This window comes from Canis lupus, chromosome 25 (assembly GCF_011100685.1).
Source record: "Canis lupus familiaris isolate Mischka breed German Shepherd chromosome 25, alternate assembly UU_Cfam_GSD_1.0, whole genome shotgun sequence".
In the NCBI taxonomy this organism is placed as follows: Eukaryota; Metazoa; Chordata; class Mammalia; order Carnivora; family Canidae; genus Canis; species Canis lupus.
Genome location: NC_049246.1, coordinates 8,063,769 through 8,082,534, shown reverse-complemented (window position 1 = coordinate 8,082,534; position 18,766 = coordinate 8,063,769). Strand labels below are relative to the sequence as shown.

Sequence of the window (18,766 nt, the reverse complement as noted above, 5' to 3'; positions counted from 1 at the left end):
ACAGGAAATGCTTCACAATTTTATTGCTAAATTTGTCTTCTTGTAACATCAACTGAATTTGGTGCTTCTTTAATTGTTCTTCTGTGTTCTCGCCTACATTTTTGTATCCACTCTCCCACCAGTGTGTTCTAGATAGTATACTTCGAAGAGAAAATGTCCATTAGCTCTTAAGAACATAGTTTTCTCTTTATTTTAGATGAAAACACATTCTGAAGCTGTGTATTTTGCAAATGAGACAGATTCATATGGCTCACAATAAAACAGTAGACACCAGACTGAGCCACCACATGCATGCATTTCTTCAGGAACAAAGACTCTATGGAGTGGGGGTGGATTTGCCATCTTCCTTAGGTATATATTATCTTTTCAGATGGAAGAGATCAGAGAAGTGAGGTAAAGAGAGAGGGTCTATGTGATTGGCAACATGTAAATGGAGTCTTAACAGGACTTCTACATTGGCTAAAGTAAAACTTACTATTTTTTTCATATATAACTTTTACATTGTTTCTCACCCTGAACCAAATTTTGAATCAGTATTAACTCTCATACCAAAAATAGAAAAGAAAAGGGACAGGTAAGGATAAACTCTTGTCCTTAAAAGGTCCTGCTGGAAAGTAGGTTAAGGCTTCCTAATGTAAACAAAGGTGTAATGATTAGAAAAAATTATTTCTGTAGACTTTTGTCACTACCCAAAGTATTTCTGCAGAGATTTGGATGTGGTATAAGTCAAATAACATGCCCCAAATTCACAAGTTACACAGTAAATGCATTACTGGTGGGGTGTCCCTCAACACCAGTCTAATAATTAGAACTTTGTTTCTAAATCTAGGGACTTGGAATAGTGTATCTCTTTCAACTTTTTATTATATGTCAAGTCCGGATAGCTAACAAAATTTTCATATGAATGCCATAGTTTTTTTTTTCTACTTTTTATTATATGTCAAGTCCAATGATAGATAGTAACATTTCTCACATGAATTCCATAGTTTTTATTATGTAGTTTCCATTGAGAACTCTGGGACCACTTATAGCATCAGCTTTTTAAGGTTTTAGTTGAAAAGGTATATGTATAATGAATAGTAAGAATAGTGGTATTAACTATCAAATACTTTATATATATTTTTTAAGTATTTTATTTATTCCTGAGAGAGAGAGGCAGAGACACAGGCAGAGAGAGAAGCAGGCTCTATGCAGTGAGCATGACGTGGGACTCGATCCCAGGTCTCCACGATCAGGCCCTGGGCTGAAGGCGGCACTAAACTGCTGGACCACCAGGGCTGCCCTCAAATACTTTATATTAAGATCAGAATAGCTAAGGATACCATGGCTAAAACTGGTACCTCTATCCCTCAAGGGAGAAGAAAATTAGAAAAATTGCAAGAATAATGGTACATTTTTAATACTGTTTAAGAGCATCTAATAATTATTCTTTTTCTTTCTAGGAAAAGCCATTGACAAAATCTCTACAACGTGGAGAAGATCCCCAATTTGACCAAGTATGTAATAATAAGTTATATATATATGTATATATATATATATTCATATTCTGGTTTTATGTATTATGCACATAGGGTAAGGGCTAGTTGCTCATTATTAGTATATTGATGAACTTCCTCAAAGACGTTATAAGGAAATGATCTTAGAAACTGTGTCCTTCAGCTTTTACAGTTATAGCTTAAACAGACATTCAGTGGATGTCTACTGATTTGAACCAGAAAGAATAGGAATATGTTGGAATAATAAGAATAGGCCATCAATTGATTGTTCCCTAAATCTTTGTATACCAGAATTAAAGAAACTAAGAAAAGATAAAGGAATTTCTACTCCAAAATTTAGTAAGATGGCTCTGAATAAGTGATCATTACTCTGTAATGATCAGAAAGATCTCTGCACTGGAGTTTATCATGGTTTCATCCAGCTTTTTCTGAATGCCTACTATTTGCTTGACACAACACTACAAAATATACAAGTTCTAGCTCTTCAAGATTTCACAGTATTGTGAGAAAGAAATCACTTAATAATTATAAGACAGTGTAGTAACTTGGATTCTAATAGAGAATGTGATATATGAACAAAACAATTTAAGGCAGGATAAATACAAAGAAAGTCTTTTGAAGGTAGATCTGGATTAGTAAAAGGGCATCACACTCTCAACAGCAGGTAATAAATATAGGAAATCAGGATCTGGTTCAGTAAATATTGAAAGGCCTCATGTACGTTTAAGAATGATGAGTAATAAGGCATCAGAGGAAGTGAGAAATGTTTGTGATGTTTCCTAAACTTTTGCAGTTAATGACAGAGAGGACAATACGTTCTCCAAAAACCTCACTTTGAGCCAGTGGTAGAGACAAAATATTGCTGGATGTACTATAGTCTGATCTAATATGGTGGGGGTTTTATTGTCTTATGAAGAACACAGAGAGTGCACTTTCAGCAGGGCTTTGAAATTACCTTTCATGTGGGATCAGAAGAAAAGTTCTCGGTCTGTTAAAGTCCAGAGTTGTTCAGTCCAAAACTGTAAGGACTGGGGTGCCTGTGCTGCTCAGTAGGTTAAGCCTCTGACTTTGGCTCAGGTCATGGTCAGAGGGTCCTGGGATCCCACATCAGCAGACTCTGTGCTCAGCAGAGTCTGTTTCTTCTCCCTCTGCCCCTCCCCCTGCTCGCGCTCTCTCTCTCTCTCTCTCTCTCTCTCAAATAAATTTTTAAAATATTTTAAAACAAAACAAAAAACCCTGTAAGGACTGATTATAGAGATTGAATTTTGCATTTTCTATTGTATAAGCTCTTCACTGAGGGAAACTCGGCTTGTGCTCACAGTCAGTATCTGAGGGCTGGTGTGGCGCTGGGTTCTCACTCTAGTGCTGGTAGAGCTGGCTCTTTTCTGGATTGCTGGTGAAATGGGGTATGTGCTTTATCTCTCTGTGGCACAGAGCTTCTCTCGTCATATTGTCCTTAGTTGTCACCTGATAGATACTAGGGCAGCAGAGATCCTGAGAGGACATTAGGAGTCATTATTTTGGAAATGGGGCAAGTTATGGCTCTTTCTCTTTTCCTCAAGAATGTAAATATTTATCATCTGTCATTCATAAATTTTCACTCTATTTTATATTCTCTGTATTCTATCCTGTTTCTATCCTAGATATACCTGTCCTAATATGTAACTGATTTTTCCTCAAAAAAAATTATTTCTCCAGCTTAATGTGTATCTCTCTTTATTCTCTAGGAAAATAGTACATCTAATTTTATCGTTGCAGATAATTGCTATCCCAAATGATTTGGCTTAAACACAGTTTCCCACTTGTATTCAGCCCTCTATTTCTGCATTTCAGCATTGTGGGAGAGAGATGGCCTTTGGAATTAGACAGACAAGGTTTAAATCCTGATTTTGCCACTTAATTAGCTATAATACCTTTAACCTTGTTGCATAGAATGTTGAAATGCAGAATCTCTGCCCTGCCCCAGATCTTACTGAATCAGATTCTGCAGCTTAACAGGATCCCCAGATGACCCACACAGACATTAAAGCTTGAGCAACACTGCTCTGTAACACATCTCTATATATTAAAGACACTTCATGAGTGAATCAGTAGTAAGATGGACACTGAGAACTTTCAAATAAGACACATAAGATTATCCTCTCATCATTAAATCATAAATTTACACATGAACCAGGAGAGAAGGCAACCTACAAAGTCTATTTCACTTTAAAGAGATAGCAAGACTCCCAGGAACCTTGACAGAAATTGATCCACCTGTGCTAGCCTACTATTATTTTAACTAGCAAAATGTGAGAATTAAGGTTCCATTGGCAATGCCATGGATGTATCAAGCTCTCTTAGTCTTTTGATATTAGACATCCAAATTACATAATTATCCTTGTTCTAATACCAAGCAGGAGGATTTTAATCTGGATTCACACAGAGGTCTGTCTATGCAAAAAGAACATGCTGGTGATACCACCTTACATGGTGTAGACTCTGTTGCTATGATCATGGGAGCAGTAGTAACAGTAGAAGTGGTATTCATGTAGTACTTACCATAGGATAGACACTATGCTAAGTATCCCCTTTGAGCAGTATGCAGCCAGTCCCTGTTTAGAGAATATTTTTTATCAATTTCTTCCTTTTAAATATCACTGGCATATTTGATAGACTATAGAAAGCTGAGCTTCTGTGCTTTCTGTGCCTGATCTTGGGTGGCCCTGTTTACTCCTCCACTTAACAAGCCCATGATTCATTTTTCTCTTGCTAGAAATAGAAGCAAAAAGAAATCATATAATACTTTATAAGTTATGAAGCCCCTTCTCATGCATGATCTCAGCTGACATCATTTGCTACTTCCAAAAACCTCAAGAAGAAGCCATCATCATCATCATCATCATCATCATCATCATCATTTCTATATCACATTTCATGAGAATAAGACTCAGAGAACTTACCCAACACTATATGACTAAAGCCTGAATGAGCCAAGACTGGCATTCACATGTTCGGACCATAAAACCAGTGCTTTTTACTCTATAATGCTTGTATATCTAAAACCTAAGGTAGTGAGAATTTAGAGGGGAGTGTTCAACAGAGAAGGAATCTCAGATCCTGTATCAATTAAGATTAGGTTTGGCTACAAATGACACATAAAATAACAGCAGTTTGAACAAGATAGCTTCTTTCTCTCTCACATTCAAGAAATACAAAGAAAATCAGTCTAGTATCTATATATTATTTTGTTTGCTTGTGTTTGGCTTACATTCCCAAGGTCATCTCATTGTCCAGTTTGGCCTCTAGAGCTAAGCCATTATGTCTACATTCCAGGCAACAGGAAGGAGAAAGAATTATATGCTAAAAAGAATTATAGGGAAAAAAAATTAAAAACTAGAACGTCTCAACATTGCACACACCACTTCTGCTCATATTCAGTTGGTGAGATCTTAATCACATAGCCACCTATAGCTGTAGGAAAGATTGGGAAATTTTACTTTGGACAATTATTTGTCTATGTAAAAATCAGATATTTTATTGGGGTGTCTGAGTGGCTCAGTCAGTTAAGTGTCTGACTCTTGATCTCAGCTCAGGTCTTGAGTTTGAGCCCTGCATTGGGCTTCCTGCTGGGCCTGAAGCCTACTTAAAAAAAAATAGGTATTTTATAACCAAGGAAGAAGAATAGACTAGATATTAGGTATTACTTATCTTTGCTAGATATCATAGTAGAGTTTTGCCAAATGCCCAAAAGAATACTATTTACAGTTCTGTATACCTCTTTTGTTCACTGTGGAATATTCTTAGAATTTGTTGATTTTACAGTGTGAATTTTAAAATATGTGTATTTAGGGGTTAAAGCTTTATGTTTCCTAAATTTTTTTAATATTCTTTGTATATAATTAACTATTGGCTTCATATCTCTTAATTTAATCTGATTATCATCTAACCCTATATACTATAAACCTGGGGAAAAAAGCCCCATTGTTTCATAAATTACAAGATGTCTAAACAGAATTGTCTTTTTTTTAAGTTCAGTATTAGTGGGAGAACTAGTAACTACCTTGCACATTGGAAAGCTTGGAATTTATACCCTTATTCCCAGAATTTCGTTGTTTACAAATTTCATGAGTATGAACTTAACCCATTCTTATACAGCACCTACTTTGTGGCAACGATGTACCAAGCATTATGCCAGCTTATGGAAATAAAGATGAAAAAACATGGTGCCTGCACTGGGGTCGGGGTGGGGCAATCTAATGGGTGAAACAAAGAAAGGAGTATGATCAAACAAATTATAACCTCAGGCTAGTAAGTAAGCTCACCAAGGAAGGACCTAGTATCCTGTGAGCCCCGGGAGAGGAAGCTTTGCCCTATACTAGGGAGCCAGCAATGGTTTCAGTTCCTGCTAATGAGAGAGTCATACCAGTAATGGGAATTAATAAAGCTGGAAGAGATTTCCAATAGCATTTTAAAAATGTATACTGCCAGTAATTTATTTTAAATGCCTAATTAACTGTCAAGGCTTCAAGTAAAATGAATGAAAAGTTGTCCTGATATAAAGTTCTTCATTTTAGCTAAATAAATTTAGCAAATTTATTAAAGGAATGTGTGTGTGTGTGTATGCGTATACACACACAAAGCTCTGTATTGGACAAAGAGATACAAGGATGTGGTCTATGCGTTCCAGGAGCTTCAGATTTGGAAGAGGATAAGGCAGGGTACAAAGAGCTCTGACAGGGGCCCACGTGTGTTAGAAATGCCACATGGATGGTGCAGACAGTAAACATTGTGAGATTTCAAGGAACAGAAGACACACACTTCAGGGCCAGATGGCTAGAAAAATCTTTGTAGAAGAGGACATGAATGGGTCTGTCAGCTGAGACAGAAGATGTGTATTTTTAAAAGATAATATTAAAAAAGAGGTGACATCATGACTCTCATAGAAATATAAAATGAGCACAGGTGAGAGATTTTATTTAACTCATTTTTTAAAATAGATTTTATTTATTTATTCATGAGACACACAGAGAAGAGAGGCAGAGACAGCCAGAGGGAGAAGCAGGCCCCCTGCAGGGAGCCCGATATGGGACTCGATCCCGGGACTCCAGGATCATGACCCGAACCGAAGGCAAACACTCAACCGCTGAGCCACCCAGATGTCCCTTTAACTCACTTTATAATGAGGAAGTTACAACCAGTTTAGAAAAGAACTCCAGAACAGATACATCTATAAGTCAGGAATGTTTAAATGAATGCATTATCAGGCAAAATGCCTTCTTCCACAGTGGGAGAATGAAGTCAATTGAACCTTCACTGGGCAGAGGGTTTTTTTTTTTTTTTCTGTCTGTAGACAGGAATCTATCATGCTATCAGTATCTATCATGCTATCAGTAGTCTATCATATGCACAATTTTAAAATAGCTCAAAGGCATTAAAGGATGCAGAGCCCCCACAGACTCAAATTAGCTAACCCCTAGAAAGGCGAGATCTGAGTGATGCATAGTTTTCTACTGAGACACAAAATTTTCCTACCGACTAGAAGTTTTGAGGAAGAGACCAAGAAAGAAGGGATCAGACTGTGGAAGACTTTAATGGCAGTGGGTGGATTTTAGCTCATACATACCAGGATAAGTTTCATTAAAGTAGCAACTTGATGTTAACCCTGAGGTAGCAGTGTTCATGAATAAAGACATCCTTGAAGTTTGGAGGCATTTGGGGAGTTTGGCCATTGAGAAAAATTTGAGACTAAAAGAGCCCAAACTAAAACAGAGATAATGGAACTAGAAAGAATAATTTTATGTAAAACTGTACAAGAAGAATCAATGGTTGAAAACCATGGTTTGGAACCATTTCTATTCAATCAACAAATATTGAGTGCCCAAGCATACTGGGATCTGTGTAAGGTTCTGGGGTTACAAAAGATAGAGTTCCTGCCCTTAAGGAATTCTTAATACCAGGAAGAAGACAGATATTCAAACAAATAACAGTGCCATGTGAATGCTGTAACAGAGGTCCATTTCAAATGCTATGGGAACTCAGATAAGGGAGCAGTTAAGGATGCTCGGAAGGTGGTCAGGAAGCAATCAGGGCCCAGTGGCATTTTTAAAGATATGTGTTATCTGCATGAAATGGGTTGGATCATGCCAGGCAGAAGAAGCTGTGTGGATAAAGAAGCTGAGCTGTGAAGAGCAGAGTACTGAGAGTGGCCTGGGCTGAAGCGGGACAGGCATACAGGAACTCATTGCTCCAGGGCCATAGGAGTCACAATGTGAAGTCTGGACTCCTTTTGATAGCTAAAAAAGTGCTCCAAACAGAGAAATGCTGGACTTGATGAGAGGTTATAAATCATTTTACACATATTGGATTTTTAGGGAGGGTGGAATATCTCGGGAGAAATTACTGGGGCTCATTCACTTATGTGGCTGCTCAACAGACGCTGAAAAATTAGAGACTAGATCAAATGGGTAAAGAATATCGTAGGGAAACATAGTTTAAGATCAATAAGTGGGATGCCAGAAGAATGCCCAGATGAAAAAGTGGACAAAAAAGTGCAAGAAGCTTCAGAAGATGCAGCTTTCCAGGGCAGGGATGGTCCGTGATGGCAGCCATACAGAGATCCTCACAGAAAATGACAGATTAGCAGTTAGTTGCTCACTGGAAACCAGCTTTGAGAAAAACTTTTGCTGCAGTGTTATTCATTGACTCGTAGAGTGCATTTTCATAGTTGATAGATTAATATTAATGGTTTAAGAGACTTACTTTTGCAGCTGGGTTATGCTGGCTGATTATGACTGGAAACACTTCAATTAAAAAGCAGTGTGCCCAAACACAGTCATAGTACTAGTGATGAGTCCCCTAGTGATGGTCTGTGGAGGGTCCTATGAATGAAAGGCAGGGTGAGCTCCTCCTTTAACTTCAAGTGACTTTCTTCTGTTAGCAAATTTGACAGATATCCCTTTTAAATCTAAAGCCAAGGCATTTTATTTTGGATTCTCAGATGCATCAGTAGCTAACCTATGATGAGCACGGACATGGGTAGATGGTGACCAGATGCAGCTGAAATACTGTACTAACCCACTTTAAAAAGTGAAAAACAGTACTCCAAAGTAAGCCTCGCCTAAGAAAGTGTGTAATCCTCACCTGGTGAAGGAGGCACTGATGCTCACTAGATAAATTTCTACACAGAGATGAAAATTGTGGCTGTTGAATAAAGGAGTCACCAGATCTTTATCATTTCATATACCTTCCAGCTTCATGTGCTTCCTTATCTATTGTCTGCCCTTGGTTTTTAAACTTTTGCTTATTTCTAATAATGACCTAAACATGCAATAAGTTATATGACACAAACAGTTGTTACCTGTGTAATGCTTTCTATTTGAATGATTGCTATGGCTTTGTTTCTTAAAACAGTCATATACAGTAAATGGAAGTCATTTCCTCTGTGTGTAGTAAAGTATGATTACTCCCCAAAGGAGCTAGGGCCAGAACAATCAGAATTAGAATCCAAATCCTTGGGCAGCCCCGGGGGGTGGGGGGGCGGGGGGCTCAGCGCTCAGCGGTTTAGTGCCACCTTCAGCCCAGGGTGTGATCCTGGAGACCCGGAATTGAGTCCTACGTCAGGCTTCCTGCATGGAGCCTGTTTCTCCCTCTGCCTGTGTCTCTGCCTCTCTCTCTCTCTCTCTCTCTCTCTCTCTCTCATAAATAAATAAAATCTTTAAAAAAAAAAAAGAATCCAAGTCCTTATTTTCACAGGTGAATTGTCTTACTGTGCCTTGGCATTGCATAAATAAGTATATGGGAGGTAAGAGAAAGTATAGGGTAAGCCTGGCAACACCGCCGAATCCTGAGGAGGAGAGCAGTTCAAGGAGAACCTGAGAAAGAGTGTCATTTTCTCAGGAGGCTTGAGGGAGAATGACAGCAAAAGGCCATTAGTTGGCCAGTAGATTAGCCCTTTCTGATGTTTTATATAAAAGTTATCTGTAGTGTGGCAAGAGGAGAAATCAGATTCCAGAGAGGAAGAAGTGAGGCAGGAAGAGGAAGCATCACCAATATTTGGCTGATTGAGAATTTGGCATAACAATGGCAGGTCATCTGGTGGGGGAGAAGAGAGCAGAATCCAGTGAAGCCAGTGTGTGTTTTATGGAACCCTCTTGTGCTGAACGAAATATAAGAGCTTAACACACTGTGCCTGTCTGCCAATGGTTGGGTCCATTCTTCACTTATATTTGGGCTCAATGTGTTCAGACAGTTGAAGTTCCTGAGAGTCTGATGTGTACATAAGTGGGGCTCACAATAATTGGTTTTATTCCACCAACTGATTCTTGTTCCAGAAAAGTAGCCATCCCAGTATCCTTTCTCAGAGTGAGCTGTTTGTTGCCTGCAGCAAACTCAAGGAGCCTGGTGCTCCCTACTTTTCTCTTAGGGAGCTAATATAGGGGCACTGCTTGAACACCTACCTCAACAGTAAGCATTTGGAAGACACTGTGTTTGCATCTGCTGGAGCCAGAAAACTGTGGGAACACAAACCAAGTTATCGGGGTTCTAATGGAGGCCCTGGTAGTTTGTGCTTGGATAAGAGATAGATGGGTCTTTTTCTTTTCTCTTCTTTTCTTTTCTTTTCTTTTTTCTTTTCTTTTCTTCTTTTCTTTTCTTTCTTCTTTTCTTTCTTTCTTTCTTTCTTTCTTTCTTTCTTTCTTTCTTTCTCTTTCTTTTTTTCTTTAACAATATCAACTCTGATCAGTAAAATTCTGTCAATTTCTATCACTTGTTTTGTCATTAGCTTAGCCCACGATCTTCTCAAAGTCAGAATTGTTTATGTCTGGGATTCAGTTTCAATATTTAGAAATGGAAGAGAAAAATAGAAATAGACATTTTTGAAGGTCTGTTATATCTCTCACATGTTATAGTATCTCATTTACTGTTCATAAAAAACCCAGCAAGGTAAGTACTCTTCAGTCCCATTTTATAGCTGGAAACAGAGAGCTTCAGAGGAGTGGATATGGCCAGGCTCATACAGACAATAAGGTCCTGAATTCAGGACCATCTGATCTTCCCAATACACGAATGAAATTACAAAAATATGGCTTGTGAAGCATCAATCATCACATAGGGTGTTCTGAGAACATTATTTAAGTTGCAGCTTATTTGCAATTCAGTCACGTATTCTTTACTAGTATCATCTCTATAAATTCCAGATAATTTTCTCAGACATTCTAAGTAACTTTGGTTGGGGTTTTCCTCTAGATGCTAAATGTTTACATACTTTTATAGTGCCTTAGTTTCTTAATATATTAAAAATGCCAACTATAAACAGGAAACACATGATAAAATAAATCCATACATCTATAATAGAGTGAAAATAACTTTTTACCATTTTGAGTAGCAGTAGTTTTTCTGAAAAGGAAGCAGATGAAATTCTAGACCTTCAACACTGATTCTAATGCTACAACTCATCAAAATCTATTATTAATGAAAAATATAAGCAATTAGGGTAAAAAACTAACTGGCATTGCATTCATATTAGTGTCATTTAGTGTTTCTGAAATTATTCTCCAGTGGAGCACTGTGTTCTATCAAATGGACTTAGATATTAAAGTCAAATAATACAGACCTTTTCCTAATTTGCAGGAAAAACATATTTAAAGTATAGATTTATATAATTTTAAATTTTTATAATAAATTATTCTTAAGCCTTTGGTATGTCACCTCTGATTGAATGCTAGATTATCGAGCAATAGTATATGACCAAATTTTAAAAATTACATTTGAATAACTTTTTAAAAATCAGCATTTTATGGTATTTCATAGACAGCACCCTGACCCCCAGGTGCTTGGCCATCTGAACTACTTTGAGAGATTAAACTGTCAATGAAGTTAGTTTAAAATTTATTCACAAAATGCATCACTCAGGACAAGTCAGCCTTATTACTGCTGTAAGATATGGTATGACTCCACTGAGTAATTGTTCAAATATTTAGGTAAAGTTTCCTTCTTCGCATTCAGCAAGTATAATAAAATGCCTATGAAAAATTAATGTCTTACCTACAGCATAATGGACAGTCTCTTTTAGCCTATTTATCCATAAAATGCCAAAATAAACATTAAGAAACATTTGCAAAGTACATTTAGTATTCCCCTCTATCCCCCTGCAAAGAAAACACCAGTATGAAATAGTTCTGTGATTCTGGGCACTTCACCTCCTCAAGCTGCACAGTACCTAGCTCATCTATGATGGAAGAATATGATCATTTAAATGCAACAAGAACATCTTTGTAAATGGGCCTGCCCCCTTTCAACAGCAGCACAGAGCTAGAATTCATCTCACCATTGGCTCTGCTTCCTGTAAATGAAGAAGTTGAGTAACCAAGAAGCCAACTAGACCTTCCTCCCTTCCTGAGCTTTGAGGGCCAGGTCTTTGCAAATTCCACCCTTCCTTCCTGAAATCCTGGGCTCAGAAGGGCAGTAACAGAGAGATGGAAAAAACACACACATCCCCTCCTTGCTGACCTTTCATCTCTTCTAAGATGGTCTCACTATATTTGCCATGGAAAGTATGTCCAGTAGATATAATACCAAGAATGGCTTCAAGATGACTTTTTAATGGGTAGAAAAAATTATTATGGCTGAGTTTTAAAGAATGCTATTGATGTCCTCTACGGAGCAGGCGGGTTACATCTAAGTAAGTTTAAGTAGCTGAACATTATGTGCTCTACCCAGGGATAATTAGGGGGCAAACATAGGTTTATATCACCTTTATGGGTCTCTTTTTAAATAAACTTTTTTATTTTTGAGTAGTTACAGGAAAGGTGTGAAGATAGTACAGTTATCATTTTCCCCACATCCAGTTTCCTTTATTAACATCTTACATTACCATGTATATCTGCCACAACTAAGAAACCAACATCAGTACATTATTATTAACTAATTCTGTATTTGTATTTTATTTTTTTCCCGAATAGTCTTTTTCTGTTCCAGGAAACTGTCTAGGACACCACATTATATTTAGTCATCATGCCTCCGTAAGTCTCACTCAGACTTACACAGGTATTTTTAAATTACTTAAGTATAATAGTAGATGGTTAGGAATTTCATTACATACGCAATGTGCAGAATTAACCTATGGTGAGGAACTCTGAATCCTGATTTTTGTCCCCCTCTCGGAGGAACCCCCTTCATTTCTCAATTCAAAATATGAGATAAGATAGTGATGGTTGGAGAAGTACCCTTTCTTATGCTGGGGTAGCTTTAGAGAGAACTAGTGAATTGCCCCCCCTGACATGCCATAATTTGCTTTCCTCCCCAATTTCCCGCATTGTGTGACCGGGGACAATGGGAAAATATGTTGTGGCTGTGGATATTACAGTGTGTGGGGAGAGGGCTGTCTTTTTTTTTTTTTTTAAATAGGTATTTTGCAATTAAAAAAAACTCATGGTGATTATGTTCACAAAGCAGGAAGAATGAAATAGCCTATTTATTTTAATATTGACCCATAGCTAAAGATAATGTACAGTTTTGCATATGTCCTTATAATCATGATCATAAGGGACAGCAAGAAATAAGGCTCTCAAGGAACAGAACCTGAGGAAGGACGTATTATTGTTCTGTTCAATCTTAAAGCTTCTCTTAAAGCTGACAGTGGAAAGTCCCATTGACGCGAACCACTTCAGCTTCCATTTCTCTAGTTTCCTTTATAAAAAGAAGTTAAGCCTCTCCTGCTCAACTACAGAAACATTTTAAGTTAGGTAAGGTTTTCCATTTCTTCTGCCACCTCCCGGCTCAAGCTGTGATCATTGTGTGCCTTGAACTGTGGCAATAACCTCATTGTGTGTGTGTGTGTGTGTGTGTGTGTGTGTGTGTGTGTACTTCTAACTGATCCTATTGGCAAACCCCTTTGGTCCAGCCTACACATCACTGCTGGTTTAACCCTCCCCAACATTTCAATGGGCTTATTCTCCTTTTTGGAAATCTTTTCCATTTTCTAGAGAAGAAAGCTGAAATTCAGACTAGCATAAAGTACTTTCTATGATTTAGTTCCAACTTAAAATTTTCAACAGTTTTTTTTCTTTATTCTCGTATACCAAAGTCCCTACACCAGCCAAATATTTCTTCCCTCTGTTTGCTCAAAAACTTTCATTAAGTTAATCACTATAATTATTATGAACAAATAATTATTTGCACCTTCATTACCATAGGCTTCCTGGATTGAGTGTGCTTAGCTATTTTCTGGACTCATATTTCTACCCTTGCTTTAAAAAAAAAAAAAAGGCATAGGTTAAAATCCTACCTTCATTTCTCTTAAACTCCCACTTACCTCTCCCTCTAGTGATCTCCCTGTCCTGTGGACTCCTGGTTTTAAGTGCACTCTTAGTATGGGGGTGTATCCCTTCCTGGTTGTGTTTTCTGTATATGCAAACTTACGTAGTGTTCACCTCAAGTTGGAATCTTACCAATTAAATTATTTTTTTAAATTCTTCTTCTACTTAACATATTATGAACATTTTCAAGTCATTAAATATTTTTGAACTGTGATTTTTAATGGTTTCATAGGTAATTTACATTACATTCCACATTGTATTAAGGCATTTGCACATAGTTGGACATTTAGAGTGTTGTCATTTTTTATATAATATATAATGCCCTGAACATTCTTACTCACCTCTAATTATGTATTTGAGATAAATTTCTAAGAATGGGCTTATTGAGAATGGCTTTTCTAGATTCTTGATCTGCATTTCCAAATTTCTTCCAGATGGGTTATGTCAATTTTTTTTCACATGTCAGTAGTGTTCGAACATACCTATTTTATCACTGTCTCATTGGCATGAAGAGTTGTAATTTGCTTATATGAAATTTTGTGAGGGCAGCCCGGGTGGCTCAGCGGTTTAGTGTTGCCTTCAGCCCAGAATGTGGTCCTGGAGACCCGGGATCAAGTCCCACATCAGGTTCCCTGCATGGAGCCTGCTTCTTCCTCTGCCTGTGTCTCTGCCTCTCTCTCTGTGTGTGTCTCTCATGAATAAATAAATAAAATCTTAAAAAAAAAAAAGAAATTTTGTGATTTTGTGTTTGTGAATAGATAGGTAAAACCTATCTCATTGTAGGTTTACATGTTCTTTTTATAAGGCCTTTATCAGATGGGTGTTTGCAAGTGTTTTCTCCGGGGCCACAGCCTCTTTTCACCACTTTCTTAACAGTGTCTTTCTAAAAGCAGAAGCTCTTAATTTTTTTATTGAAGTATTGTTGACATACAATGTTACATTAGTTTCTAGTGTACAGCATAGTGATTCCACAAATTTAGACATTATGCTCACCACAAGTGTAGATGCCATCTGTCACTGTACAGCACTATTACAGTATCATAGATTATATTCCCTCTGTTGTACTTTTCATCCCCATGACTTATTCATTCCATAGCTGGAAGTCTGTGGCTCTCACTCCCTTCACCCATTTTGCTCATCCCCCTAGCTCCGCCTCTCTGGCAATCATCAGCTTTTTCTCTGTATTTGTGGGTCTGGTTCTCCTTTTTATTTGTTTTGTTTTGTCTTTCATATTCCACATACAAGTGAAATCATACGGTATTTGTCCTTCTCAGTCTGACTTACATTACTTAGCATAATACTCTCTAGGTCCATCCATATTGTTGCAAGTGGCAGTATTTCATTCTCTTTGATGGCTGAGTAATATTCCATTGTATATGTATATACCACATCTTCTATATCCATTCATCTATGGGTGGACACTTACTCAAGCTTCCATATCTTGGTGGCTGCATCGATTTTTTTTTCCCACCAACAGTACATGAGGGTTCCCTTTTGTCCACGTCCTCACCAACACTTGTTATTTCTTATCTTTTTTATTATGGTCATTTGACACATTTAAGGTAATATCTTATAGTGGTTTTGATTTGCATTTTCTTGATGATGGTGATATTGAGCATCTTTTCATGTGTCTGTTTGCCATCTGTTTGTTCTCTTCAGAAAAAAAAAATGTCTGTCTGGATCCTCTGTCCATTTTTTATTGGATTATTTGGGGGAGTTTTTGGGGTTGAGTTGTGCAAGTTTTTAAAATATATTTTGCATATTAACTCCTTTTAAGTTATGTCACTTGCAAATATCTTCTCCCATTCAGTAGGTTGCCTTTTCATTTTGTGGATGGTTTCCTTCACTCTACAAAAGCTTTTTATTTTGGTTTAGTCTCACTAGTTTATTTTTGCTTTTGTTTCCCTTGCCTGAGGAGACATATTTAGAAAAATGTTGCTATGGCCAATGTAAGAGAAATTACTGCCTGTGTTTTCTTTAAAAGGCTTATGGTTTTATGTCTCATATTTAGGTATCTTTAATCTAATTTGAGTTTATTTTTGTGTGAGAAAGCATAAGAAAGTTGTCCTGTTTCATTCTTTTGCATGTAGCAGTCCAGTTTTCCCACCACCAACATCATTTATTGAAGAGACTGTCTTTTTGCCATTTTGTGTTCTTACCTTCCTTGTCCTTGATTAATTGACCATATATGCATGGTTTATTTCTGGGTTCTCTAACCTGTTCCATTGATCTATGTGTCTATTTTTGTGCCACTACCAAACTGTTTTGACTAGTAGAGATTTGTAGTTTATCTTTAAATCTGAGATTGTGAAAGCTTCAGTTTTATTCTTCTTTTTCAAGAATGCTTTGGCCACTCAGGGTCTTTTGCGGCTCCATACAAATTTTAGTATCTAGTTCTGTGAAAAATGCTGTTGGTGTTTTGATAAGAGTTGCATTGAATCTATAGATTACTTTGGGTAATATGGAAGTTGTAATAATATTAATTCTTCCATTCCATGAAGATGAAATATCTTTCCTCGGTATCTTCTGCAATTTCTTTTGTCAATGTCATAATAGTTATCAGAGTTCAGGTCTTTTACTTCTTCGTTAAATTTATTCCTAGGTATTTTATTCTGTTTGGTGCAATTGTAAATGGAATTGTTTTTGTAATTTCTCATTCTGCTACTTTGTTATTAGGGTAAAGAAATGCAACTGATTTCTGTGTATTTTGTATCCTGTGACTTTACTGAATTCATTTATTGTTTCTAATAGTTTTTTGATAGACATGGCACTATATATATATTATGTCATCTGCAAATAGTGCAGCTTTATTTCTTCCCTATAAATTTGGATGCCTTTTATTTCTATTTCTATTACCTGCTTGCTGTGACTAGGATTTGCAGTACTGTGTTGAATAAAAGTGGTAACAGTGGACATCTTTGTCTTGTTCCTGATCTTAATTAAAGGAAAAACTCTCAGTTTTTCTCCATTGAGTATGATGTTATCTGTATGTTTTTCATGTATGGCCTTTATTATGTTGAGGTTTGTTCCATCTAAACCCACTTTATTGAGCATTTTTATCATAAATGATGTTAATTTTGTCAAATGCTTTTTCTGCATCTATTAAGATGATCACATGACTCTTTCCTTCATTTGGTTAATGTGGTATATCATGTTGATTGATTTGTGAATATTGAACCATCCTTTCATCCCCAGAACATAAACATTTCATTTTGATGATTTTCAGTATCAGATTGTCATGGAGGTTGCTCTTGGTATGTCACCTAAGAAATCCTTGGCTAGCCCAGAGTCACAAAGATTTTCTGCTGTTTTCTTCAGAAGATTTATAGTTTTAAGTTTTTATAGTAGGATTTTTTTTAGTTAATTTTTGCACATGGCATGAGATATCAATTGGGGTTTATTTTCTCATGATAATTAATAAAAGATTACAAATCTTTCCAGCTTAAGTAAATTAAAATAACTCATCTATCAAAGATATATTTATTGTTTAAAAAAGAGAGCAGGAGTTTGCCTTTAAGGTGATACACAGGAAATTATTGCTACTGGTCTATGTCTTGACTCTAATTTGGGGCATACCTCAGATGAGTAGATAAATTATTATTGGCAGAAAAGCATACATTATATTACCATTTAGGTTATTTGTTTGGGAGCTAGATTTGTTTGTTTCAGCTAAACAACTAATGTAATTGTGTTAATACATTTATTTATACAACAAACATTTTTGAGACTTAAGTAGTACCAGGCACTGTACTTCTTGGACAGTATGGGAAAAATAATTTCTCTGTGGTCCATGAGTAACCTGTATGCAATTAACATCTGACTTCTAGAATGAAAGGAAGTTGAAGTAATTAACTTTCTTGAACCACAAAATTCTAATGTAAGGAACATCTGTCAGCATTAAGAGATTTGGGCCCTTAGGAATATACTAATAAAGATTATTAAAGGAAAAGATGTGATAAATAAGAAGACTTTGTGGTGACTATAGCTTGGAGTTATTTGTGAAATGAAAAGTTTCTCACTAATTGGCAGGCCACCAAAGCCTTCTTATCACCTGTTTTTCTCTGTAGGTCATCAGCTCCATGAGCTCCCTTTCTGAGTACTGCCTGCCTTCCATTCTGCGTACATTATTTGACTGGTATAAAAGGCAAAATGGCATCGAGGATGAATCACATGAATACAGACCACGAACAAGCAATAAATCAAAAAGGTACATTTCTTTTGTGTAGGAATATGAGATTGGTTCATCCTTCCCCATCTCCTTTTTCTCTTTCTTTCTTTCTTTCTTTCTTTCTTTCTTTCTTTCTTTCTTTCTTTCTTTCCTTTCTTTCTTTCTTTCTTTCTTTCTTTCTTTCTTTTTCTTTTTCTTTCTTTTTTCTTTCTGGAACATAAGTGAAAATGGGATTTATGCATTATCTACATCTGCCTGTCTGCACATAGATACCTGGCAGGTGCTGTGGGGGGCCCCCCTGTCTAGAGTGGGAGTATTAGTCACTGACATTGGGGCATGTGTAAAGGGCCCCACGTTGCCCTCCTGCCTGCTTCTTTCCTGAGCCCTGTCTCCTCCAGTGGATACCTAAAAGCAGAAGGGCTGTTGCAGGCCCTGCAGGATGCTGCCCAGTCCTTGTTAGTCACCTTCAGTGCTCAGTGTGCTGTTGTGGGGAAGAGGCTGAGGGGACATCAGTGGTAGGCCTGGGGCCACCAATTAGCTCTGTGACTTTGGACAACTCACCACCTCTGTGTGACTTGTCTTTTCAAGAGCAAAACAGGGAAGTCAGATTACACCATCTTGAACTTCCCCTGAGGCTGAGAATTTTGTTTATTTATTTTGTGATCCCCTTCTCTTATGGATTTGAAAAGTAGAACTCACTGCTACAGAAACACTTTAGCAACTGTAAAATTTAAGATTCTTACACTGTCAAATGAGTGTGCACCCCCCAAAAGTTTATATAAATAAATATATGTAGTTCATATGTT

At 37.0% G+C, this 18,766-nt stretch overlaps 1 protein-coding gene across 1 annotated transcript in view; it reads left to right on the top strand.

Annotated features, from left to right (window-relative positions):
- FRY (FRY microtubule binding protein) overlaps window positions 1–18,766 on the top strand; it is a 260,730-nt gene that overhangs the window by 64,478 nt on the left and 177,486 nt on the right. The window contains exons 3-4 of the mRNA XM_038573337.1: window positions 1,443–1,496; window positions 17,860–17,999. Coding sequence (XP_038429265.1) covers window positions 1,443–1,496; window positions 17,860–17,999 — 194 coding nt within the window. The remainder of the gene's footprint in view (window positions 1–1,442; window positions 1,497–17,859; window positions 18,000–18,766) is intronic.